The following is a 26,298-nucleotide window of genomic DNA, read 5'->3' on the forward strand; positions in this document are numbered from 1 at the left end:
TTGAGTATACACATTATTACACATATTTAGATTAATGATTATTATGCATTATTGTAAAAGCAACAAAGCTTCAATGCAACGCAGTCACATTAAGTACACTCGTTTTCACACTTTTGGAAAACGGCTACCGCTAGAGGGAAAATGCTTTTTCTATCTAAATATTTACGTACGTCTATGTAAAATTATTAGCAATTAGTCATTTGTACACCATACATTGCTGTTAGATATTATGTGCTGTATTGTCCATGAGCCATGTTGTGGCTCTATAGGACCGGATTAAATGCCCTCCGGCTATTTTCATTTGGGGCAATCAGATTGATTCGAGTTTTGCGTCCTACCCAAAATGTAGTTAATTTGTATGGTTCTACAGGGAATTGAACCCAGGCCCAAATCGAAACTATCTTATCATCAAACGACATCTTTATTTACTACTCAATTCGCTTAAGCCATGTATTCATTAGGCAACATTTGTTGATAAACACTGTTTATAAACTGTTCATAAACAATGTTTCATCATCTCTGTAAACAGTTTATAAACAGTCCATACCTAAACATAGGTGATGAAACATTGTTTATGATACGTGTTGCCGTGCTACCCCACTATGAGTGGAGAGCAAGTGTGGACGGCCAAGTTTCAGAACCCGTGTTTATGGTAAACTTGTTTCACACTAGTCATAAACAGTTTATCAACAAATGTTGCCTAATGAATACATGGCTTTAATCGCTTCCATAACTTATAATTCTATGTCACCGATAAACATGCCTGCGGTGGATGATGTCATAATTTTGCCCAAATCTGTTTTATCCCTCTCTGGCCCTCGTTAAAATCTCCTCTCTCCCTTGCACCTCCGGGAAGATTATTAGCCATTATGTAAATAAATAACTGGATAAATATTCAATGTTCTGAGTCGCGTCCTTGGATGCTGGCATATTTTAAAGTTGATAGCCATTGGTGGGAAGTGGGAAGCCATTATACCATATTTAGTTATGGACAAGTTTCGTGGGAAATTCGGGGGTTACGTAATCTCATTTAAGGCAGTCCCAGAGGAATATTATATCATAATGATAAATGAATGGAAGTGTACAAGAATTATTGGATTATTTGCCTATTATTTAGGTACTAAAACGTGATGCAAATGTACCGTGTAGCAATGGTTTGAGTGTATAATTTAATTCGAGAAATTATATTGATCGAAACCGCTTGTTCCCACGAGTCACACCGAAACTGTTCATCATCATCATCATTTCAGCCATAGGACCTCCACTGCTGAACATAGGCAGAGTAAATACAAATGAGTAGGTCATCTTCATTTGTATGTGAGCGCGCCAATACGTATGCGGCGCGCACGCACACACTGACAAAATTTAGCGTGGATTAGCGGTGAGGTGCGCTGAATTTTGTCCGTGTGTACGTGCGCGCCGCATACGTATTGGCGCGCGCTCACATACAAACCGCGCTCGGTGCGTTTCTATGAAGATGACCTATCCATAGACCTCCCCCAAGGACTTCTACATCGCACGGATGGTAGCGGCCTGCATCCATGGAGGCCGCGTACCGGAAAAGGCAGCTTGGGACGTCCACCCACAAGGTGGACCGACGATCGAAACTGTTATTTGTTGGGAAAATAATCACATCAAGTCTTTTCCCTAATGTATAACAGTGATACTCGTTTCAGTAGTTCAGTTTTAAAGAACCGCTTTAAAACAACTTTAAGTTTAAAGCTCAAAATAAATCAATTTACATTAACAATTACCCCATAAAGCAACTGCTACCTACTTGAAAGCGACTTTGTAATAGAATCCTTTGTGATTGAAGGTTTGAGTTTATAAAGCCTTATTGAGCTTTAAAGTCCCGTTTATCGTCGTCTGTATTTCCCAATATACTTAAACGTATCAGTGCAATTTTGAAACTGTTATTTTTCTCAATATAATGCTTGTGAGGCTATTGAATAGAATAGAATGGACTTTATTGAACACAGTGAGCACAATTTATAAACAATAACAACACAACACGAAGAGAAAAAAACCGGGCCTTTTCAAGTCGAGAGTGACTAGACGGCAGATATTAGTACCATCCTAGACTGCATCTCACTTAACATCAGGTGTGATTGCGGTCAAATATCTGCCTTGTCTTGCATAAAAAAAAGAAAATTTGTGGACCACTGCGCCAATAGGCTCCCAGCTCAGCATTTATCTTGAGATGGTCGTAAAGGCATGTCTTCCGCGGAAGCCCTTTTGCAGCTCATATTAGATTCACATTATAAATACGTACAACATACGTTTACGTACCTATCTATAGATTTTTTCATCCACGAATACGCGCCCCACCAATTTTTGATCGAGGAAAGCGCGGGGTGCGGGGAGTTTGATCCGAGTATCATGGATAATTTATTTAGCGTGTACCGATAACACTCAAACATTAGCGGAAGAATGGTGGGGCGCGTCTTCGTGGATGAAACGATCTATAGTTGTTTGCACATACCTACCTTTGTATGTAAACAGTCATCCAATTTGTCGTCGATTCTTTACTTTTTACTCGACCTGTTTACTTCTATTAATTAAGGCTTAAATAATTGTATTTTAATACATAAAATGGCTTGGGTAGACCACATAAAGTAAAGTTTCTAAATAGAGGTTAAGGAAGTGGCAAGATGTAAAAAAAATTAAAAGAAACTTATTGCAAACAAGATCAAAACAATTCTTAAACAACTTGCCCTCGTAAACCTTATTGTATCAAATATAAAAAATGCTGCTTGAACTTGCCAAAAGTGCTGACGAATGATGATTGTGTAATATTTGTGCAACAACAAAAGTATATTCACAAAATATTATCCCATATTGAAACTGGAGTTTGCCAGCGTCGGATATCCGTCTATCGTGACCGTACATTGGACCCAAAATCTTTCGACTCGCATTTTCTTTCTGACGGCAAGCTTCTGTCATGTTGTAGATACATCCAGTAGGAGCAGTTCGAAAATATTAGATAGGAACTTGATATTTTTCTTTAAAAATCCTGATAAGTACCTGTAGGTACAGAAGCCTGGGATCTTTTACTTCATCATTTCATGCCAGAGGACGTCCACTGCTGAACATAGGCCTCCCCCAATGACTTTCACATCGAACGATTGGCAGCGGCCTGCATCCAGCGCCCTCCTACCACCTTTATCAGGTCGTCGGTCCACCTTGTGGGTGGACGTCCCATTTTGAGAGATCGATCAAATCCGTAAACGAACTAAAGTCGCTGACATAGCCCGACGGATTAGCGAGATGAAGTGGCACATAGTAAGCAGAACTGACGGCCGATGGGGCAGCAAGGTTCTGGATTGGAGGCTACGTACCAGAAAATGCAGCATGTAATAGAGTGATCCTACTTATTTTAACTCTATTGTACTTCCGTTTAAGAATTGAAATAGAAGTCATAACGCGCTACGGCTAGCCATTGTTCCATGGCTTATCTTCTAAGTCGTTTACAAAATACGGGGTTTCCTTTAGATTTATTTTATTTGTTCACTATTGAAGTTCAAGTAGAAATAAAACTTAAGTGAACGTCCTTCATCAGCTTTTATTTTCCGTTGAATATTGAATTGTTTAAGAATTAGATCAGTTTAAAGACGGTAACTTTTCCATGTAAAATTCATTTGAAATGCAAAATGATATTAAATAATTTTAAATGGTTATCTTTAAAAAACACATCGCCGTCTTACTCCAATTTAGGCAAAACTTCAAAAAGTTTACTTACAACTTTAAACGATGCTTCGACCTTACCTTGATATGCCATAGACTTTTCATACTTCTTGTCAACAAGTTTGTATGTTACGTATAAAAGATTAAAGCCCATACATTTGAAGTACAAAACGCACAACACTTTTATACATCGCCAAGAACTTTTAAACCGTTTTAAAAGAAGTACGCCAATCCGCTATTGTAGCTACAAAGCCTTATCTTTTACAAATGTAACATTTTCTTTTTGATGCCCCATTTTGTTTTGCCGTTTCATTTCAACGAGTTTGACGGAAGCTCGGATAAGGTTTCACTGTCCAGTGAAATAATCTGCAACGTTTTATTTTTGGAAAAGAAATGCTTGTTTCACACGTTGTTTAGTGGGATACAAAACATAACCCTCCTTCCAGCGCAGTCGGATAAAAAGGAATGAAAGTTTTTTGGAAGTCGTTTGTGTAAGTTTTGCAATCTGTTTTATAGGGAAGCGCGGGATACGGGGAGTTTGATCCGAGCAATCCGAGCGTCAAATATTGCAGTGTGCGTGTGCACTCATGGATAATTTAGCGTGTTCCGATAACACTCAAACATTAGCGGAAGAATGGTGGGGCGCGTCCTCGTGGATGACACGATCTATTTAATAGAGTTAGACTGGATTGCACTATCTTACTTTAACAGTAATTATAACAATCACTGGTGTTTTTTGTATAGTAATTTACAGATTTTTGACGTTTGTTAAAGTCAAAGTAAGATGGTTCAACTCATAATGAAAAAATTCAATCACAAAAAGGTATATAAACTACCTAGTAGTTCTATCGGATATCTACGAAAAGATTAATTGGTATGGTTAGTAAGTTAAAACATAATATGATTTTTCTTATTTTAAAATAATAATGTAACTTCCAAAGTCAATACTAAAATATATCACAGAGACTACACGCATGCAAACGATTTTCAGACGTAGGTAATCGTGCGTAGAATATACGAGTAGACAATAAAAATAAATTCAGAGGGACTGCTAGAAATGATACTTGAATGTCGTTTTATCAAGCACGCTTACCGCATCTTGATGCTTTTTGCGACTGGAAAACGTGAAGAAAACTGAAACTGGAAAATGTAGGCAGCTCCCACTCGGTGAACCGACGACGATAAGATTTAGGGTTCTTTCCCACTGAGACATCCTGTTTGCAGGCACTGTTTTTTGCAAGATCCCGTTCAGTATACGTCATTAAATACTAACAATCACACGAACATCCAGTTTGCAGCGTTCCCGCAAAAAACCGATCCGTTGGAATACGGAATTCAGTTTTGTGATTAAATTGGACCAGTAAAAGACAGGATTAGTTTAATTACAGGTATTGTTTAATAAAAGTGTTCCTAATAACAGCTTCCTGATATTTTTGCAAACACTCGTACCTGCGAAAAACGGAATACGTGAAGACACCGGTCCAGTTTTGCGGGGTCCTGGGATTTTGCCATGAGAAAGGGCTCATATGGAGCTTTCTGCCTTTCTTTTTGTTACGGTTACCAGCATCCCCCAAAATAATAGCATTATTCAAGCGTATTTTATCGTTTTTGGATTAAAGTGTCAGACCGCAAATTGCATATTTTGGCATTGCGGTCACGATCGCGGGTTTTGTTATTAAAATGCTTTGTTTTCTTGGGTTTAGTGTTATATTTTACGTGCATGTGCTCTTTTATGTTCCTATGATATGTTTTGATATTTTATGATAGACGGTTCTATGATCATAACTTTATTGCTTCTCTAAAATTCGACGAATACTCGCGAGCATGTTCGCTTATGTTCGCCGATCATTGTTCGCGGCGAATAGTTTGTTTTTGGTTTTTCGGCATTCAGCAATGGGTTTGAGTAGGGTTTTATTAGTATAGATAATTACAGCCAATTACAGACTACCACACGCCTCGTTCTTCGTTGATGGTGAAGGGGCTTGAGGCTGTACCCGATCGAGCAATATGACTCATTCGTTCCCATAAGTCTAGGCGCAGACCACCAACTTTTGGCCGATAGTTGAGTCGGTCTGTTAATCAGTATGGAGATGTATGAAAGTGCGCACATTACGCCGATTTGGTATCGGTCGATTCTTCATACAAATTAGAATCGGGCCCAACTATCGGCCAACAAAAATTCCTTGTTTTTAAAAAGCTCTAGTTTTAACTTTTAATAGATTTGCAGCTGAATCAAGAGAGAACAAAATACAAAATACGAAATATAACCAGGAGTACCGAACTGATGCAAAAGTAATTTAGTTAATTTGGTCTGGTACCGAAGAAACCTTGTTAACAAGTTTTCTTCCTCAAACCGAAATAATAATTTATCGGAGACAAATTGAATATTCTATCTTGACGGTTTTTAGTCATCCCCAGCGGTTTGCGGGTTTATTAAGGAAACTGACGCCCGTATTTACAAACGTTGCTTGCTTAAGTGAAGCAGCAAATCGAACGCACAGCGTTGAATAGAGATCTGTGATTGGTTCGCGTGTCACCCTGTGCGTCCACGCGCACTGTGAGACATCATAGTAATGTTTGTAAATACGGGCGTGAAGGTAGCTGGTGTAAGTTACCTTTAAAAATCCTGTATGAATTTTCAGCATATTCTTACTTAAAACACCCATGGTGGTAGCTATCCAGGCGGACTTGAACAAGCCCTACCACCAACCAAACCGAACAGAAAAATCTGCCCCCACTGGGAATCGAACCCGGGACCTCTGCGTCTGAAGCAGGTGGTCTTACCACTAGACCACAGAGGCGGTTATCGGCGTTTAATAACGACTAGTCGCTATACTCTTTCGTAATAGGGATAATCTTAGAAATAAATTGTCCTGTTTGACAAACTGCTTACTGGGTTATGAGGATTCCAACAAAACTCCATTGTCAGAGACCCGAAGGGGCGTGGCCAGTTGACGTTCCAATATTGAGTGATGGGGATGGAGTTGAGCTTGTCTATGGAATTATTTAATTTTGAATTTGGAATAACAAAATTGTATTTGAGTTTCGAATTGAATTTGTGAACGCATAGAATGGATCGAGTTTTTTATTTTTTTATTGTTAGATGACAATTTAACATCTGTACCTACGTTTAGTTACGGGCGGCGCAGGACCGGTCTGTGGAAATCCTTGGGGGAGGCCTTTGTCCAGCAGTGGGTGTCATTTGGCTGAACCGAACGAACGTTTGGTTAAAACTCTACAGAGATATTGTTAACTATTTCAAAGTTACTTGCGGGCTATGTAGTCTGAAATGATTATAATTTAGCCTATGCCTAATCAAGGGAATTTAAACCGATAACCGGTTCAGTACTTTTTTTAGAATATTTGCGTTTGCTGCAAATGCGATAAAACGATTTTTAGATTACACACAAGAAAACTCGTGAGTTGGAGCTAGTCGCAACACACTTCCGCAAAACACCTCCAGCCTCTTGCAGGCCCATTGTGCGCTTGATTGCTATAAGCCGCGCCCTCGGATTTGTTCTAAGGCTTAGGGGACAAGGGTGATAGTTTACTTTATTAAGGGTGGATTCGACCAAACAAGAGTAAATATTAATCTCAGGAAAACCATTTTTTTTCTAAGATTAATATGAGTTTTGACATATTTCCCATACTGAAACTGTCAATGTGTCAGTTATACCAGGAGTTATTCTCGGACAAAAGTTAGGTCGAACCGGGCCAAACTCGTAAACAGTGGCTAATAAAACAGAGGAAAAGTAAACTAAATTGTTATCTTCTTACAGTGTTTTTATGATCTTAATGTAGAGATGCTCGATGGACCATCTAAGAAAAATAATACATTGGCCTGAACGAAAAAACATAACCCTCCATCTGGCACAGTCGGGTAAAAAGCTGTGTATCATGTTTTTGATACTCCATATGCTTAATACCTCTGGATTTCTACAACTTAGGTACCTGAAATTATAAATCTTCCGCCACATTAGTATCATATGTCCTGAACTAGGGCTAAGCTATAAGTTTTTGGGCCATATGAGTGCTCTGACATCGGACATATCAGTTATTAAGGAATTTCAATTTTGGGAACTGACCCCAAATGAAAAAAGGCATAGAAAAAAAGAAAGCATTTGAATTTGAATTTCGATTTGAATATTTTTTTTTATTTATTTTTGTAGATAGTCTTGCACACTTTGTTGGCCATGTGTTACAGCCTTTACATCTGACTTCACTGATGCGCACTTGTGACTTCACTGATGTTGCGGGTGTACATGGGCGATGGCAATTGCTTACCATCAGGTGATCCGTCTGCTCGTTTGCCTCCTATAACATAAAAAAAAAAAAAAAAAATCTGAAGCGGAGCGAGCGATGGGCTCGAAAGTCTGCAAACAGTCGTAAAGGGCAAGGATTGAGTCGAGGTGTTAAGGCTAGGCTCTTCTGAAACCTTTATCTTAAAGTTTGTTATCCTTAGGAAACAATTGCATTGTTTAACCGCCAATGTAATGGTAATGGTCTGATGTTTTCAGTTTTGAAAGCCAAAGCTTATTAACGATTATTGCTAGTAGATACAGGCAATATTAGCAAACCGGGCAAAATTAAATTATGTTATTCGTCTTAACTCCAAGGCAGCTCTTAAAGAAAATTATAAGGCCAAAAAAAGTTCCACTTCAAGTTCAAACGTTTGAAGAATGTATTGGCAAGCGTATGTAATGAAGCCAGACCTACGTAATTTTATAAAAGCTGAAAGTTTCTCAGCGTATACTGCCAATAGAGAATATACTTAATGTTGGTGAATCATGAAGTTTGGGTCATCGTGTCTTTAGTTATCCTAAAAAACTGTTGAATATACAGAAAAAGCCACCGTAAAAGTTAGGCGATTATTAGGGTTATGTTTAAAGTTTAATTGATAATAAATGCCAAAATATTTAATGGATTTTTGTGTAATTTACCCCTTAACAAGTCTCATTTCCGTCGTTTTATTTGAAGCGAAAGTGCGATAGTTCCCGGCGCTGTGTTTACGGGTGTTGTGTGACACCGCGCGTCTGCGTAATTGGATTGATGGCTCTTGCCACTTTAGTTGGGTTTCTGTTTCCATTTCAGTCGAATAGCCACAAAATATTAGGTACTTTGGTTGTCTAAAACTATACTAAAAAGTTTATTTCAAATCCTTGTCTTTACTATAGACTTTCCAGCTTGGCTTTGTTGGTTTTCTCGTTTCTACGGTCTCGTGCCTTGATCAGAATAAAGGCTTTCATGTACTAAATACTTAGCGGATAAGGCTGAGTTTCACCACCTAACTTGGACCGTAACTATAAAGTTAACCGGTGTTTTTTGTATGGAGTTTTATAGATTTTTGACGTTTGTCAAAGGTAAAATAAGATGGTGCAACCCAGCCTTGTGTATCCAATGTAAAGTAAATTCGCCTATTCTTTGATAGTTTAATTCATACAAAACTGTGTATTTACCTAAGTATTTTAATTAAATTCGCAAAGGTTTGCGGTTATTTTATCTTAGTTACCTAGCCATTCTGTTGATGTGATTATTTTCTGTATTAACTCCATATTTTTTAGATTAAAATACCTACGGTGATGATTCTGACATTAAATTTTTTACTTTATTTCTGTGAAATAAAGTTTTAAATAAAGCTCTAAAAGTCGTGTCTCTATTATTTGCTTCAAGTTTCTTGCTAGTAAAAGTGCTAATCCCCGATTCTTGTATCTGTCGGTAGAGACGACGTACCTATCGCGAACATAATCCAGGGATAGAGTTAGGTATTAAGGTTACTAATGTAGCCGGTGTACTCATTTATGTTCTTAGGGATCCATCGATACCTTGTTTCTAGGGGGATCGCTTTTTCCTAATACTGCTATTTTTAACTGATTAAGAGTAGTAGTAGATAGATATCGTGCGGTCCACACAGTTTATGACCGCAGTCTGTGGAGGTACACTTTTTGTGAGTGAGGGACCGTGGAAGAAAAGTGGTAGATATGATGAAAGTGTACAAAGCATATAAAGTCCACTTAAAAGGTGGACCGACGACATCGTAAAGGTAGCAGGGAAGCGCTACCAATCGTAGCCAATCGATCAACATGGAAAGCATTGGGGGAGGCCTATGTTCAGCAGTGGACGTCCTATGGCTATAATGATGATGATGATCATGATAATGAAAGTGAAATAATCTTTTTTCGTATGACTTGAAATTAAATCAAGATACTGAAGATCATAGAGTGCGTGACGCTGTTTATGAGTTGCTCCTGAGTGATTTTTTACTTTATTTGCCGAAAGATTTTTGGACCACATTTATTATCCTCATATTGAACAAAGTTGCCGATTAATCATTATTTTAATTGCATGGGTGTTGAAAATTGAGAAAGAATTTCTATGACAGACCAAAATGTACTCTAACAAACCCGTGAGCAGAAAGTAGTCGACTATATACCTACATGTATTAGTACCCGGGTGAATAAAAGCCAAGCCAAGCCATATTAACACAAGACAAGTGACATACACCATAAAACAACCAACATTGTAGTTGTTAAAGCAACATTTGTAGGTAACTTTCCACTTAGTGACGTGTGTCCCTAAAACATGCTGGGAAACCAGCAGTGCGATTCTATAAAACCTTCACCTAGACATCGCAACTAAATCCGCGATGAGTTTTTAGATTTGCATTCTATAAACTCGATCGTCGGCACGAATTTACTCTAGCGCTACGCTTGTCGGCGCGGCAGCGGGTTGAACTAATTGATCGTGAGATTTTGTATGGGATGACGTTTTGAGTGGCATTCTGTAAGGAAATTCCAGCCTCATTCCGAAACACACTTCGCACTCGAATGCGCTCCAAAATGTCAAATAAAAAGTTAGTATTTTGTGAGCGAGAATAGACGGAGTTTTAGAAAATTGCATTAAAATTACATTTATTAGTGTTCAAATGTGTTAAAAATAAGTTTTGTGATATTTATTTGAACTAAATTATGCATATTAGGGAGGACACGAATGTTTTTATTAAAGGCAAATGGATTTCAACTCGAGTAAAGGTAAGCTTATGTAAAGTTATTTTTTATTACATTGATATTATTACACAGTTTAAAATAGATTTCAAACAATGAATACATGGATCTTCATACAGTACAGTAGCTAGAGTCTGTATTTTATTACATACTTCGTCCTCATTGGAATACCATATATAAATTTAATGATTTGTTTCAGAGATATTATGCACCTTGTCATTTTTGGCTAAAGGCAGTAAACTGTAAAGTAATTAATAAATTTACCAGCAGAGAACGATAACGTTTTTACTGTCGCAAAGGTTACCATGCAAGAAAGTGCAATTGGTAGGTAAATTGGGTATCAATTTTACATAATAAATATTGTTACATTAGCAAGGAAATTTAGTCCTTAAGCTTATATTTAATACAATAAATAACTTATGTCCTTGTGTGATAGAGCAGGTCTTTTTCCTGTTCTTTGATCACCCTTATGTAACCTCGCCACTCGAAGAATGTGTCTTCTAATATTATTTCTTTTTTCAGATAACAGATAAAGATCTAAATAAGTCAAATGCGGATCCAACTTAATATGGTGGAATGGTGGTGCTATGCAAGTCTGATTTATTTTTAATCACTGTATCTACCTACCTATAGTAAAAAAACCACTTAAGAGATGTACAAAGGCTGGTGATGAAGTGGTTTTGCTTGGTGAGTCACTACTACTTAGGATGTGAGGCAATTTTAATTTTTGTAATGTGTGATTGATGCTTGTGTTCTTTTTTTTAGGTGATTTAGGATATGCTCCATGCGCCTGCCTAATGACACCAGTGAGTGGTACCGAAGATAATTCCCCAGAAGCCCAGAAGCACTCATATTCTGCAAACTATAAATCAAACATTTTACATCTCCATGTATGTACCTAAAAGAATAATAAGTGTGGATATGTACAAACTTTCATTAAAATTTTTGTTTTATCTTAATTATTTTGAATAATAAAATATACCTATGTATAAATGTATTTCGTATTTAAAATAATTATTAAGACTACCTCTAATTTATCATTACTTTCTGAGGGGCACAGTAATAGAAATATGTAGTAAAGAAATTAAACAAATAAAGCTGTAGTAATATTTTATCTTTAATCCATTTATTAGCTTCTGCTAAAGCTTCCAATCCTTTTCTCAGTTCAGTCAGGGCTTCAGTCAGTGTCTCTTCTCTTTCCGCTTTGCGTTCCACACAATGTCTGCAAGTCCTGCTGTTCTACCACCCTCAGGAATCTCTCAGTAAATGTCGCGTATTCCGATCGCTGTTGAGACGGCGGTGGAGTAACAGTACGTGGAGGAGTTGTGGAATGTTATGCTGAAAAAGACAGTATGAAAAATAATGTAGGTATTAAGTTTTAATGGCATTTGTGACATAAGTATGTGGATGGCATAACATCCATACAAGATAAAGTTTTCTATATCCGAAACAATCTTTAAATAATATTAAATATCTGACTGACAATATAAGAAAAAATTAGAACAAAATCATGCATTACTCTTTTAATTTCGATTTCGGTGGGGTTAATGAATCCAACGAGCACACTTAAAAAACCAACATTCGTTGCACATCTTGTGGTTTGCTTTTAAAGAATGTTAAGTAGGTCAACCATGTTGATAAGCGGATACTAACCTTGGCCTTTGTTCATTGTTTGTAATGTTTATTATGTAGTGTTTAGCGCACGGCTTGTTCCTCCTACTGAAGCTGCCAACCTCGTTATGTGGTATTTTTATTCTGTATAATGGCTTCAATGGTGTGTATCTCAAGAAACCCTTTGCTAAGCCAGGGTTTCTTTTTTTGAACATAAATTCGAACAGTTTCAACTTGGACTGAATGACGATGGGTGAGAGGATCGTGTCTCATTTGACTGAAACATTTTAAATTAATTAGATTATTACTTAAGTAACTTAAAAATATCGTATAAAACTTTCACAAACACAAATGTATACTTACTTTAAGATAATTTCTCAATCTCAAACATCAATAACATCAAACGTAAACAATCAACAAGTAAAATTGACATTTTGTTTCGTTTGTAAGAGCACAGATTATGTATATGCTATGAATTAGAGATTTCTAGTTTTTAACGTAAAATCTGCCTTAATTTGTTCAGATTATGACATTTAAGTTAAAGAAATAAATAATGACTTCAAGTTTTGTGCCAAAATCCCAATATTTTAAATAAAAAACTTGAATCGAAAAACTCGACTAACATTTTTGTTGCGTATGTCAATCCCTAGGCCGCCTCACTGTTCACTTCTCTTCACTCGCGCTGAGAAATGTTTACAGAATGCCGAATCAAGGTCATTTTGTAACTTATGTGAAGGGACTCTGGAAATCGTTGGGTGAAGGGAGTTTTTGTTAGAATTTTATAGAATCGACATGCAGAAGTATCATAACAAACTTTTAGTAGACTATAGAAATATTGTCACTTAAGAAAAAGCTTGTGTATTAAATAACTAGTAATATCTAACGGACGAAATGCTACTCATTGGATATTTAAAATAACCATCGATTTCCTACCTTAAAATGAAATGCATGCCTTCTACATTATCTGGCACTAGAAGGTTACCTGACTATGCGAGAAAGAGGGTTATGTTTTTTTAGGTCTATAATAATAAAAGTCAAACATGAAATAACCCAATAGGTACTCAAACTCAGTATTAACTACCTGGGATTTATTAAACTTCAATTTATTTCGAGCTAAGGACTATATCTCAGTTACATATTCTGTCTGTTTCTTTTTGTTTCTTTTAAATATCGAAGGTCAACCAATCAAAAGTTTATCTATCTAAACTTGAGAATTGAGTTTTAAACTACGTCTTACACCAAAACCAACACATCAACGTCACAACACTTACGAAAAAAGTTGAAGCCTGAACAAATCTGTAGCAGTAATTGAAAATCGATGATCCGATCTTGATCCAATAAAAACGTCTGATAAGAACTTCGATGGCATCACATTCTGCTGTCGAATATTAAATCTTTGAAAAGTCTTTGTGGGTAATATGAGGGTGTCACCTTACGCATTTTATAAGCTTTCATAACTTTAATAATATGGTGTGATATTGCAAGAAGTACATTTTTATTAAATAAAATTGCTTGAAGATAACTTTGATTATGGAGTAGGTGCTATCAAAAACAATGCGATCATCTTTAAATACTTTATTATGCGTTTAAATAGTTTGTAGTGTCGGTATACTAGTCATTTCTTACAAGTACGAGTACCTACTATTTTAAATAATTAATATGATTTTATCAAGAAAAAGCCCCGCCCCGGTTTTGCACGGGTGCTAGGTTATGTAAACCAGTCTCTCTATCTATTAAAAAAACGCATCAAGATTTGTTGCGTAGGTTTAAAGATCTAAGCATACATAGGGACAGACAGCGAAGCGACTTTATTTTATACTATATAGTGATATGTTTTCAGTCAGTTATATTTACATTTTACATACAACACGTCCTGCTACAACATTTTGTACCAAAATAGTTCTTATAACTAAATACATAGATTCCAGTTATGCCATAAACTGCACTTGACACGTCGCCCTTCGTTCCCAAACCACTTAGCTGTAATATTCTAATATCGTCAAAACTCAGAGTAAATCTCTGAAAAAGATAATTTAAAAAGATGCGCAAGTCAGCACCAGTCCACACGTATCATTTATCAAACCGGCAAAAACTCCCCTTAAGGCGCGGTTTCCACCAAGACGGAGCGGTGCGGAGCGGAGCAGAGAAGTTTTTTGAATAACCAGAGGTGGAATTGTGTAAAGCAACCGTAATCATTTGACAGTTCATAACGTACGATAAAGTCAGTTAAACAAAGCGTGTAACAGAATAATCGTACGTTATGAACTGTCAAATGTTAACGATTGCTATACACAATTCCATCTCAGATTCCACTGCACATCTCCACTCTGCTCCGCTTAGATGGAAATAGATCGAGAGGAGAAGTGTCGGGCGCATTTGTTTTCTAGAATTTTAGCGGTGGCGGAGATGTGCGGATATTTGTGGAATGGTGCGGTGTTTTATAGATAGTGTAATAGACAGCTACGCACAGCTCGCACATCTCCTCTCGTCTCCGCACTGCTCCGCTCTTCTCCGCTTCGCCTTGGTGGAAACCAGGCCTTAAGCTTGGTAGCGTCAGCAAAAAGTATTAATTTTAATTTTGCTTCTCTCAAAAGTAATTTGAGTGTTTTACCGAGTGAAAAACGTAAAGTATTCAATTTTAAATTCAGACTGAGAGTGAAAAATTTGTGGCTTATGAGTCTGGGTGCTTTAAAAGTTTAAAGTAAGTTTTAGTGGGGATAAATAATAGGTATTTATTTATTTATTTTATTTAGATTGGTATTTAGATAAGACAAATTTTATGCATTTGTCATGAGCTTAGTGCCTTTGTTGAATTAATATGAATGCTTTGAATTGAAAGCAAATACCATTCACCCTTAGATAAAATTTCATGAAATAAAATGAAAAAAGATTTAAATGAAATAAGATCAACGATTAGAGGCAATAACATGCTCAATGCAGGAAAAGCTACTAACCTTACAATAATTACAAAAATATCGGAACTTACGTTTATATGAAGGATCGTATGTAATTCAATTTTTTATCTGGTCAAACGTGAGAAAAATAATTACTTGAACGAAATGTGTGTAATACTTAAATTAGGCTTTCCAACAAAGCAATAATTCTATAAATTGCTGACCTTACCACAATGAGTTTGTTAACAGAACTTTCGAATTATCAAAGATTCAATGATTTCACACAAATCTTCAACACTGTGTTTTTAGTGAGTAACACAAGCCTTATTTTGTGACATTTGGTGCGAATTTAACCTGCGTTGAATAGAAAGCATTTTGTTATTAAAGCATCGTCCGCTGCATTTTAATAAAGTTTTGTTCTGTTGTGAGAACAGCTTTTCCACAGTGAAAGCATTTGTTGTGAGAATCGAGATTTTCCACAGAAAATATTTTCAGGTGCACTCCCCACGCGTTCACACTGGCCGCGCAAAACCTCGTTTTTGAAAGGGTTTTGTTTTGACAAACTGGAAGCTTAGTTAGTTCCAAAAATAACTTTCGAATAGCACCATAGAAACGTAGGATAAACAAGTAAAAGTAAGTAAATTAAAAAAAATATATATCAAAGCTGAATCTGTTAAAAGTATGTATAAATACAATTCACATTAAATCGTACATTTTAAAAATTATAACGGAACTATAGGCTTCCAATTTTCTGGCTATTAATCAGGTAATCCCAACTAATATTATAAATGCGAAAGTAACTCTGTCTGTCTGTCTGTCTGTCTGTCTGTCTGTCTGTCTGTTACGCTTTCCCGCTTAAACCTCGCAACCGATTTTGATGAAATTTGGCATAGAGATAGTTTGAGTCCCGGGAAAGAACATAGGATAGTTTTTATCCCGGTTTTTGAAACAGGGACGCGCGCGATAAAGTTTTTCTGTGACAGACAAAATTCCACGCGGGCGAAGCCGCGGGCGGAAAGCTAGTTGCGATATAAAAATGTCAACTGCTCCCATGAATTAATTAAGTACGTATATCAAAAGTGATACATTTATTTTAATTAAAATGGCTTGTTCAATCCAATCACGCTTTTACATGTAACTGTTTGGAAAAAAACTTATTAAATCACACTGTTACTGGGGGAAGATAGATTAACTGATTCCCTAACGAGTGATAGTGACGTGATGGGATTTCCCCCCAACGATTCACACACCTATCTACATGTTACATTCTGATTTGTGACTTGATAAGAACAAGCGATTGGAAGTATAATTACATTCTACCAGTAAAAGAAATTAAAGTCAAAGTCAAAGTCAAAATTTCTTTATTTGTTTAGTTAGACTAATAAATTGCTCTTAAAGGAGCCTTTATATGTCTCACTAGCTTTCCGCCCGCGGCTTCGCCCGCGTGGAATTTTGTCTGTCACAGAAAAACAATATCGCGCGCGTATTTACTCACCGTTTAGACCTGGACTACGACAAACATTTTAAAACCAAAATCAGCTCAATCGGCCCAGTCGTTCTCGAGTTATAATCAGACTAACGAACATCAATTAATTTTTATATATATAGATAGATAGATGATAGCTAGCGGCCGCCCGCGACTTCGTACGCGTGGATCCCGTTTTACCCCCTTCATCTATCTTCAGCGGTTAACTCCCCTTCCCGTAGGAATTTTGCAATATCCTGTTGTAACTAAGCTTTAAGTTTACTAAGGTACCTGCATGCCACATTTCAAGCGTCTATCTTACGCAGTTTAGATTTTTTCATACATATGTTTTTTCCCGCTAACTCCCGTTCCCGTGGGAATTTTACGATATCCTGTTGTACCTAAGCTTTAAGTTTACTAAGGTACCTGCACACCAAATTTCAAGCATCTAACTTAAGCGGTTTAGATTTTTCATACAAAAGGATTTTTCCGCTGATTCCCGTTCCCGTGGTAATTTCGGGAATTCCTTTCTTAGTGCACCTCTACGGTACCTAAACTACGTCCCTTCCAAATTTCAAGTGCCTACGTTTAGCTGTTTAGGCTGTGCGTTGATCTGTCAGTCAGTCAGTCAGTTTCTCCTTTTATATATTTAGATATTTAGATAGATTAGATGATAGCTAGCGGCCGCCCGCGACTTCGTACGCGTGGATCCCGTTTTACCCCCTTCATCTATCTTAAGCGGTTTAGATTTTTTTCATACAAATGTTTTTTCCCGCTAACTCCCGTTCCCGTAGGAATTTTGCAATATCCTGTTGTAACTAAGCTTTAAGTTTACTAAGGTACCTGCATGCCACATTTCAAGCGTCTATCTTACGCAGTTTAGATTTTTTCATACATATGTTTTTTCCCGCTAACTCCCGTTCCCGTGGGAATTTTACGATATCCTGTTGTACCTAAGCTTTAAGTTTACTAAGGTACCTGCACACCAAATTTCAAGCATCTAACTTAAGCGGTTTAGATTTTTCATACAAAAGGATTTTTCCGCTAATTCCCGTTCCCGTGGTAATTTCGGGAATTCCTTTCTTAGTGCACCTCTACGGTACCTAAACTACGTCCCTTCCAAATTTCAAGTGCCTACGTTTAGCCGTTTAGGCTGTGCGTTGATCTGTCAGTCAGTCAGTCAGTTTCTCCTTTTATATATTTAGATAATTTTTACCCTACTAGTTAAGATCATTATAATTCGTTTGTTTCGTTCGTTCCCAAGGATTTCCACTTGCCTGCATTATAATTACGGAGATTAATATAGAAAATAACCAACAAACAGTTTTCCTTCTTTTTAATAAAGACAAACACGTTAACTAAGACGGAGACAGTTCTATCGAGTCGGAGTTCATCGTTGCTCGAGACACGTCCGAGACATAATTGGGGCACGTGCCGCGCTCGTGTCGTGTTGTCGCCTTACTTACTATGACTTCGCACATAGCGAAGTAAGTAGAATTGTCAATTAAAGTAAAATAGCTGTATCGACGACCTCATAAAGGTAGTAGCAAGACGCTGGATGCAGGCCGCCACCAACCGGCCATTGTGGAAATCATTGGGGGACGCCTATGTTCAGCTATAGACGTCCTAAGGCTGAAATGATGATGATGAGGAGGAGACCTACTGATCTGTCAATATTCTATCATTGGTTTCGCACATCGTTTGTTGGTTCGTTTCAACAAATGACGTCTACGGCTGGACAAAGGCCTCTCCCAAGGATTTCCATTAAGACCGGTCCAGCGCTGCCCGTATCCAAGTACTTCCCGCTTCCAAGAAAAAAGTTTTAGTGTCACGCGGACCGTCCGGTGCGGACCCGCTCCGCACGGCTAGTCTGTATGAACTTCTAGGGAGCGTTTTAGAGTAATGCGGTCCGGAGAAACCGCTTCGCTCCCTAGCAGTTCATACAGATCGGCTGTGCGGAGCGATCCGCACTGACAGTCCGCGTGACACTAAAACCAGCCTACGAGGATCGAACCTGTGACCTCTGGCGTATTTGCCACCAAACGACCGTCATTGTTTTGTTTTCTAAGCCGAAGTCGTTCTAAGTAAAAGCTCTTTATGTTATTCTCTCCGTTGAAAACACCAACACGTTGTTTTGTCGAAGTTGACAATAACAAACGTGTTGTTCACAGTTTAATTCCAATAATAAGGAAGATTGAACGGTCTTGCTTTGGCCCAATTGTTAAGCTTTAGCGTATAGGTCATCATCATCATTTCAGCCACAGGACGTCCACTGGTGAACATAGGCCTTCCCCAATGATTTCTACATCGCCCGGTTGGTAGCGGCCTGCATCCAGCGCCTTTCTGCTACCTTTAAGAGGTCATCGGTCCATCTTGTGGGTGGACATCCGACCTTTTCGGTTTTCGGTACAGGTGTAAAGGTCATGTTAGTATGAAAACATGTGTTTTGACTTTAGGACGCATATTGAGCTACTCAGGTCACACCCATGTCTTCTGTCCGTAAACACAAACGATACTTGCTTAAGTGGAGCAGCAAATCGAACGCACAGCTTTGAATAGAGCTCTGTGATTGGTTCGTGTGTCACACTGTGCGTCTACGTGCACTGTGAGACCTCATAGTAATGTTTGTGAACACGGGCGTTAGTTAGAATTCCCTTTGTAATCTTTCATCTTCCACGCAAAATCAAAAAGCAAATATTCTTATCTAGATGGCGAAGTTCATATCCTCAAAACGCATACGTCATCATCAATACGCCATTGCTCGTATATTGCCTCCATTTTCCATGGGGGGAGGGAAACTGGGGCAGCGGGTTACAAACCGAATGTCTTGATAACTGCTCGGTTTGCTTGTAAATATTAGAATAGAAAAGTGGTGTGAAGGGGCTTTTGTACTATACTGAAAAGCGCTTTACAATATAATACTTTTTGCTTTTTATTTCAATCAAATTCATTAAAAAAATCCAAAGCATTAGTTATCCTGAATGTACACCATAGAATCTATTCTCAATCTCATTTTTGAATTTTAAGATTACTTTTTATCAGGATTACTTTTTTTAGTCAGAATCGCCCTAAGTCTGCGAACACGAAACTGGTGACGGCCGAGCGATGGCGGGGCGACGCGACGGCGGTACGGCGGCGATGAGGAGTACCTAGTATTGCGATCGCCCCGCCATCGCTCGGCTGGCGCCAGTTTCGTGTCCGCAGACCAAGGCCTTACGTTTAACTTAACGAATTATAAGATGTAAGGGCTTGTTTCCACAGGAAGTTTTTGTTTGCAGGATCCCTTTTAGTACACTTGTTTTAATATTAACGTTCACACGAACATCCCGTTTGCAATGTCCCAAAAATGTTGCGAAAAACCGATCCGTTCGAATTTTAAATTCGATATCTGTTCACACGACAGTCCAGTTTTGCGGGATACGTCATTGCTGGATTGTCGTGGAAATGAGACCTAATTTAGCTCATGTAACAATCTAAAAGCGATCTAAAACTGCAAGCAAACCCCATTTAAACTGAGGTGATATCGCTTACTTCTGAAGTTGAATGCTATCTACGCCGCGCCGGTGCAGCACGTTTGAGCTGGAATCGCACACGTCGAGGCATTATCTACATCGGTTTGGAAAACTTTGGAATTTTCCACTTGAAAGTACCTACTTGTGGAAAATTGATAGTGGAAACGAATTAAAAAACGTTCATGTGAATGAAGCCTAGATTGTTATCAGTTTAATTTCATCAATTAACTGCAGCATTTATGTTTCTGTAATATTTACAATAGTTTTTAGAAATGCATACCTACTCGTACCTAGTACCTATAGGTGAGTAAAATAATGAGATATCTACCTAATTGTGAATGAACAAACCTTTAAAAACCATTGACTCAAATAAATCTATTAAAACAGTTGTAAATCGTACATTTGCCCTTTCAGTTTAATAACTATAGGTTAGTATTTTTTAATATTTATATCCAAAATGTCGTCATCTCGCGAAGGATCCCACTTTTTGAATAGGGGGTTTATAACACCCCTCTTTTTATGCCGGCGGTCATACTATAGGTAGGTTCTTAGGAGATAATGGCTATAAGGAACTTTCTTATGTCTTACCAATTGGGCTATATCAGACGCCATGACGCCTCGTAACGTGAACATTGTTGTGCTCTCACTCAGGGTTGTATTGTAAACCCACCCATACGTTACACGAACTATTACGTGCATTAAAAAGCTAACCAGGTCAAACTACATTGTCTTCCCCATAAAATATACTTCACCCATAACCTGTGGTGTGCTTGAAGCATCATAGACGTGCATCAGTAATGGCTATCGATTGTTGGCCACCGCACTTCTAATTTTAGATGACCTTGAATCCATCATTAGGTTACGTAAGTAGTTTTTAGTGACGCATTCGATCTTATTTTGGAGTGGATTATGGCGGATTAACGCCCGTATTCACAAACGATGCTTGCTCAAATTGAACGCACAGCGTTGAACAGAGCTCTGTGATTGGTTCATTTGACACCCTGTGCGTGCGTCCACACGCACTGCGAGACCTCATAGTAATGGTTGGAAATACGGGCGTTAGAGCTTTTGTGGCTTTGTGACGTAGGTACAAAGAAGTGCTCTGTCTGTATTTAGTCGGCTGTAAACTGTAAAACCAAATGGTTTGGTTCCGTTTTAACGTCTTTTTAATAGTTCGGTTATCTTTGGAAACATTGAAGTATCTATCTGTGCTCATTATTATAGATGATACCTACCTACTTTATATTTTTTTATAGGGATGCTACGATACTATGTTGAGTGGATACCTTTTCAGTATCATTGTAGCAATAACGTACATTTCTGTGAAAATTTTATTGTTTGTTAGGTATTATTCGGTGATTTTGAATAAATAGGTATTTAATCCTTTCCTTTTTGCGTGATAGAGTCACAAACATCCATCCATCTATTCATCCTCACAAACTTTTACCTTCATAATACGAGTACTATTAAGATTTTACATTAATATACCTCTTTTTCATTCAGCTTCAATGAAGAACAAGGTTTTTCTCAATATATATTTCTCAAATTGATACATTAGTCCAATGGGGCCGTATATTCACTCACAACATTTTTTGCCACTTTCCGCGATCCATCTTTTTACTGAATCTGAAAAAAAAAATTAATTAGGATATTGAAAGCATTGCTTAAGAATAAAGCTACTGAGAAGTCGTGTTTAAACCCCGCTAAATACAATTATTTGTATGCATGAATAATATTATTAAGTATGTATTTTTTGGTCTGACCTTCGAAAAAATAAGTAGAAGGTAAGGCCATAGGTATTTTACTACGTACTTAAGTATATGTTTACTGTAAACGTTCCTTAGTTTGGTACTAGAATGGAGTTTAAAATGTTTATTTATTTTATTTCTTGTACAGACGTTTATATTCTTCTCATTCGCGACGCAATGGGCACAAATAAATCCCAAAACAGTACAGAAGTTGACTACACTACTGTACTAATAACACTATTTTTTATCACTCGCCAAATGTTTTTTGTTTCAAAGCACTGCTTGATTACGAAACTTTTAGACTTTAACTTAGACCCCTAAACTTTTTTACCATTCTTTTATGTCTATTTGCTCCAAAATAGTCTAAACAAATACGGAACATTTTTGCTTAATTTATAGGAGTATCCTCATAGATCATACGCCGTGCCACAAACAGGCTGTTAACGTAAAATTATTGCTATCATATTCAAAACAAAAGCTTTACATGTACACATGACCACAGCTGTTAGGTACGTCATGTATCTTATGTAGGTGCAATAAGTAATATTTTCCAACGAATATGTATAGTCAGATGTGCTTTCGACTGTACCGATATCAAAGTAAAGCTTTAACCACACCAACACGTGCATACCATCATAGGCCAATGACAGGTCGCGCGACCCATGACAGTGATCGAGCCGTGATCATGCCGGCGATGGCGATCTGCACGCGTTGGTGTGGTTGAAACAACCAATCACAGAGCTCTATTCAACTCTGTGCGTTCGATTTTCGGCTTCACTTAAGCAAGCATCGTTTGTGAATACGGGCATAAGACTCTGTTACCTTTTAGTTCTAATAGAAGCGATAAACAACAAAAATGTAGAGTCTGATTATGCTGACTGTACCTAAAATGATTAAGATCCTATCAAAAATAAGCCAAAGGCAGATGCGATATGTCTCGTAAGAAAATTGATGACGTTTCTGCCTACGGGAATGTCGAAAGGACGGATTTGTATGTTAACAGCTAAAACGAGTCGCTTTCGAAGAAATGATTCTTCGAATTTGTTTTGTAGGGGAAAACGTTTAGGCAAATGGATTGCACGAAAAACGAAATTGCTTGTGTTTTTGTTACGTTATCTCGTAATCTTTGTAGTTCCTTGTTTGATACGTTCGAAATAGGTTTTTCATAATAATACATACAGAAACTTCGTGAACAGAGTTCATCGTTACCGAGTAAAAATTGTATTACTTGTCTAAATTCTGTCGAAACTTTTTTTGCTACCGCACACGAGTTACTGGCCACTATAAAAGTTTTTTTATTTTTCACCGACCAGTTTCGATCTTCTTTTGTTATTTTTTCACTTTCGACAGATTCTTTATTTTCTTCAAGCATAATTTCCACATCTCGAATTGTAATGAGGTAAATGTTTAAAAATATTCTTACATTGTCAATTAACTCGTTTCTACAAATCTTCGAATAACACCAAGCTTTATATTCACAAGATTGTATATTCATCGAAAAGTAATATAAGGTAAAATCATAGCAAAAAATTATGTATTTTTAACGTTTACAAGTCACAAAACTTATTTTATCATGATAGATTACTTAGGCTAAGTTGCATCGCCTTATTTTAACCGTGACTATAACCGTAACTGGCGTTTTTTGTATGGAGTTCGACAGACTTTTAAAGTTGTTAAAGTTAAAGAAAGATGGTGCAACCTAGCTTTAAACTGAATGTTACTAATTTTAAATGAAAAACGATTTCGTGGAACGAGTACTTAACTTAAATATTTTCGTGCTTTCTCGACAAGTGTTAATACAAATTATGACGAACAGCTGTACTTAGCAGTCGTCGCGGGCAAATTAACTTCGCGAGTGTAGGTACATTATTATGAGTTATGCCCCGTCTGTGTGATTTATTATTTAATCTGTGGCACGAGCACTTATAATAATGAAAGTGGATGCAGTAAGCTTTCTTTTGTACAAATTCAAAAAACTTTTGTTAAAATTTTGTTGTGTATAAGCTAGAAAGGGTCTCAGTACTGAATAAATGTTTTATTTGATTGATTTTAGGTATTTAGTTGTCTTGGATTTGCCTCAGGTTGGGTAGTTGACACATTTTAATGAGCTGTCAAAACTTGATTCCTCCAAAAAGTGAAGTTTTTTTAAGGATAGAAACCAGAGATTTAAAAGCAACAAAATAATAGGGACCAAAGATTTATACGAAACTAAAAAGCAGATAGATTAAGGTCATTGCAGACTTATCGACTCGGAATGGGATCAACACCGTATCCAACCACAACCGCGAGGCGAGGCGTTTACGTTATAAGTTGATAAGTACCTACGCCGCGAGGCGAGGCGTTTACGTTATAAGTTGATAAGTTCCTACGCCGCGAGGCGAGGCGTTTACGTTATAAGTTGATAAGTACCTACGCCGCGAGGCGAGGCGTTTACGTTATAAGTTGATAAGTACCTACGCCGCGAGGCGAGGCGTTTACGTTATAAGTTGATAAGTACCTACGCCGCGAGGCGAGGCGTTTACGTTATAAGTTGATAAGTACCTACGCCGCGAGGCGAGGCGTTTACGTTATAAGTTGATAAGTACGGTTAAGTGTGCGTTGCAGTATGGACTTTCACACAAAGAATACTGACCGCCTCGAGTTGCTACCGTACGCCCTTTAGAACGCACTTATTGAAAAATGTTTGAATCAAATCAAAGAAGGTCGTTTAATACGAACCTAAGCAAGCTTAAGTTGTCGAGTACATTTTACATAGTGAGTCTACTCAATTTTATTCTAATAGCAAGTGACATTACATTCATTCGTTATAAGGAAACTCAACGTCGACTCGCAATGAATTTTATTAAGAGCTTCCTTGTAATTTCATTTTGAATTGGCATTATTTTATTGACGTATCTTAGCGGAATTTGGGTAATAATCAGTTGATTAGTGATCTAGTAAAATATTATGACCATAATCAGCCGGACTTGATTATGGTCATAATATTTTACTAGATCACTAAAAACCCCGAGGCTTTGTGGTTCATGTATTGGACTATAACGACATCTAGGTAATGGGTTCAAATCCCGCATGGAATCTTTATCATCCGAAGTTGTGGGCGTATACCTAATGATTAGTGTAGGTTATTATTTCACATATTATCTTGCTCCATCTAACTAAACTGAACGAATGATTGTTACAACTAATTAATAAATACTTAGAAAAACAATGTTTTGTCATATTCAATTACATTCACATAATACCTACTACTATAAAAAAATTGTGTTATAGCTTATAACTTTTTTTTTGTTCCAGAAAATTCATCCCCCTCCACATAATAGAAGAGGACAGCTACGAGAAAGATGTGCTGTTCTACGTGAACCTCGGCGAGCCAGAGTTACTAGGAGGTAGGCAAAGAATACACATTTACAGAAGGTCCATTCCAAACAAGTCCATGCAATAAGTTTGTACCTACCAAAAATCTTTTTTGACAGACAGGTTTTTTTATTCAAGTACATATTTTTTTTAAGAATGCATTATGATCTAATATGCCTAGATATACGGGAAAATGCAGACGATAGCACATCCAGCTAAACACTGTAACATCTAAAATATCTTACACAGTGATGATGTTTTACATAATGTTTAAATTTGTTGCATTATGTGCTGTTTGTTTTCCATAAAATAAATAAATATAATTCCATAAGAAAGTGTCTCAGTCTGCTGTGCTGACGACTGTACAAAAATAATTACTTTAATTTTGCATTATGTACTTACTATTCTAAAAGTTGTAGAAGATAGAATAACACTTACAGTTTCAAATTAGCATAGCTTAGCATGGGAATACATTAGTCCTTATTAGTCATAGAAAAACTAAGCAATAGTTTGCAAAACTTCTAGTTGCATGAAAGATAGTTTTCAACTAATATGTACATGAAAATGCATGTATTCTATTTGCATTTTTCTAACCTACTCTTGTTAAATATCATATTTAATTTTATAAATAACTACTACATTTGTTAATCTTTAACATTTTTTACCTAATTCTGACAAAAATTTCAACAATCCAGGCTCTTATTCACTGCTTGTTAGAGCTTAAATTTGCATGTCCTCTTATTTATTTCAACAGAAGTATTTGAGACGTTTCTGCCAGACGTGTCTGCGAAGATCACCGTCGAATTTTCTCCTGGTAAGTGTATTTTTTAAGATTAAAACATTTGAAATTTTGATGGGTTGTAAACTTAGGCAATAATTACTAATCTATCTTTAAGGAGTGACACTTCTGTAGGTAATCTAGTTTATAGTTTTTGAAAGTTTAATTATACATAATAATATAGTAAACACCCTGAATACGTTTGTTTTTTATTTGTAGTTTACTAGATAGTAGTAGTACTATTTTGATAA

At 37.1% G+C, this 26,298-nt stretch overlaps 1 protein-coding gene and 2 long non-coding RNA genes across 4 annotated transcripts in view; 2 read left to right on the forward strand and 1 right to left on the reverse strand.

Annotated features, from left to right (window-relative positions):
* Window positions 1–26,298, forward strand: part of LOC135080803 (sodium/calcium exchanger Calx) — a 142,570-nt gene that overhangs the window by 97,846 nt on the left and 18,426 nt on the right. Inside the window, exons 2-3 of the mRNA XM_063975526.1 lie at window positions 25,210–25,301; window positions 26,024–26,083. Of these exons, the coding sequence (XP_063831596.1) occupies window positions 25,210–25,301; window positions 26,024–26,083 (152 nt within the window). The remainder of the gene's footprint in view (window positions 1–25,209; window positions 25,302–26,023; window positions 26,084–26,298) is intronic.
* On the forward strand, window positions 10,313–11,682 carry LOC135080352 (uncharacterized). Of its 2 annotated transcripts, none has more exons than XR_010258983.1 (4): window positions 10,313–10,712; window positions 10,885–11,022; window positions 11,208–11,372; window positions 11,451–11,682. It is a non-coding gene; the product is annotated as an uncharacterized LOC135080352 (long non-coding RNA). The 2 variants fall into 2 exon arrangements; XR_010258982.1 differs by having other exon boundaries at window positions 10,318–10,712; window positions 10,885–11,009.
* LOC135080353 (uncharacterized) lies at window positions 11,815–12,751 on the reverse strand. The gene is made up of 3 exons (XR_010258984.1): window positions 12,660–12,751; window positions 12,339–12,573; window positions 11,815–12,023 (listed from the first exon to the last, which is right to left on the reverse strand). It is a non-coding gene; the product is annotated as an uncharacterized LOC135080353 (long non-coding RNA).

The sequence above is a fragment of the Ostrinia nubilalis genome, chromosome 18 (assembly GCF_963855985.1).
Source record: "Ostrinia nubilalis chromosome 18, ilOstNubi1.1, whole genome shotgun sequence".
NCBI classification, from domain to species: domain Eukaryota; kingdom Metazoa; phylum Arthropoda; class Insecta; order Lepidoptera; family Crambidae; genus Ostrinia; species Ostrinia nubilalis.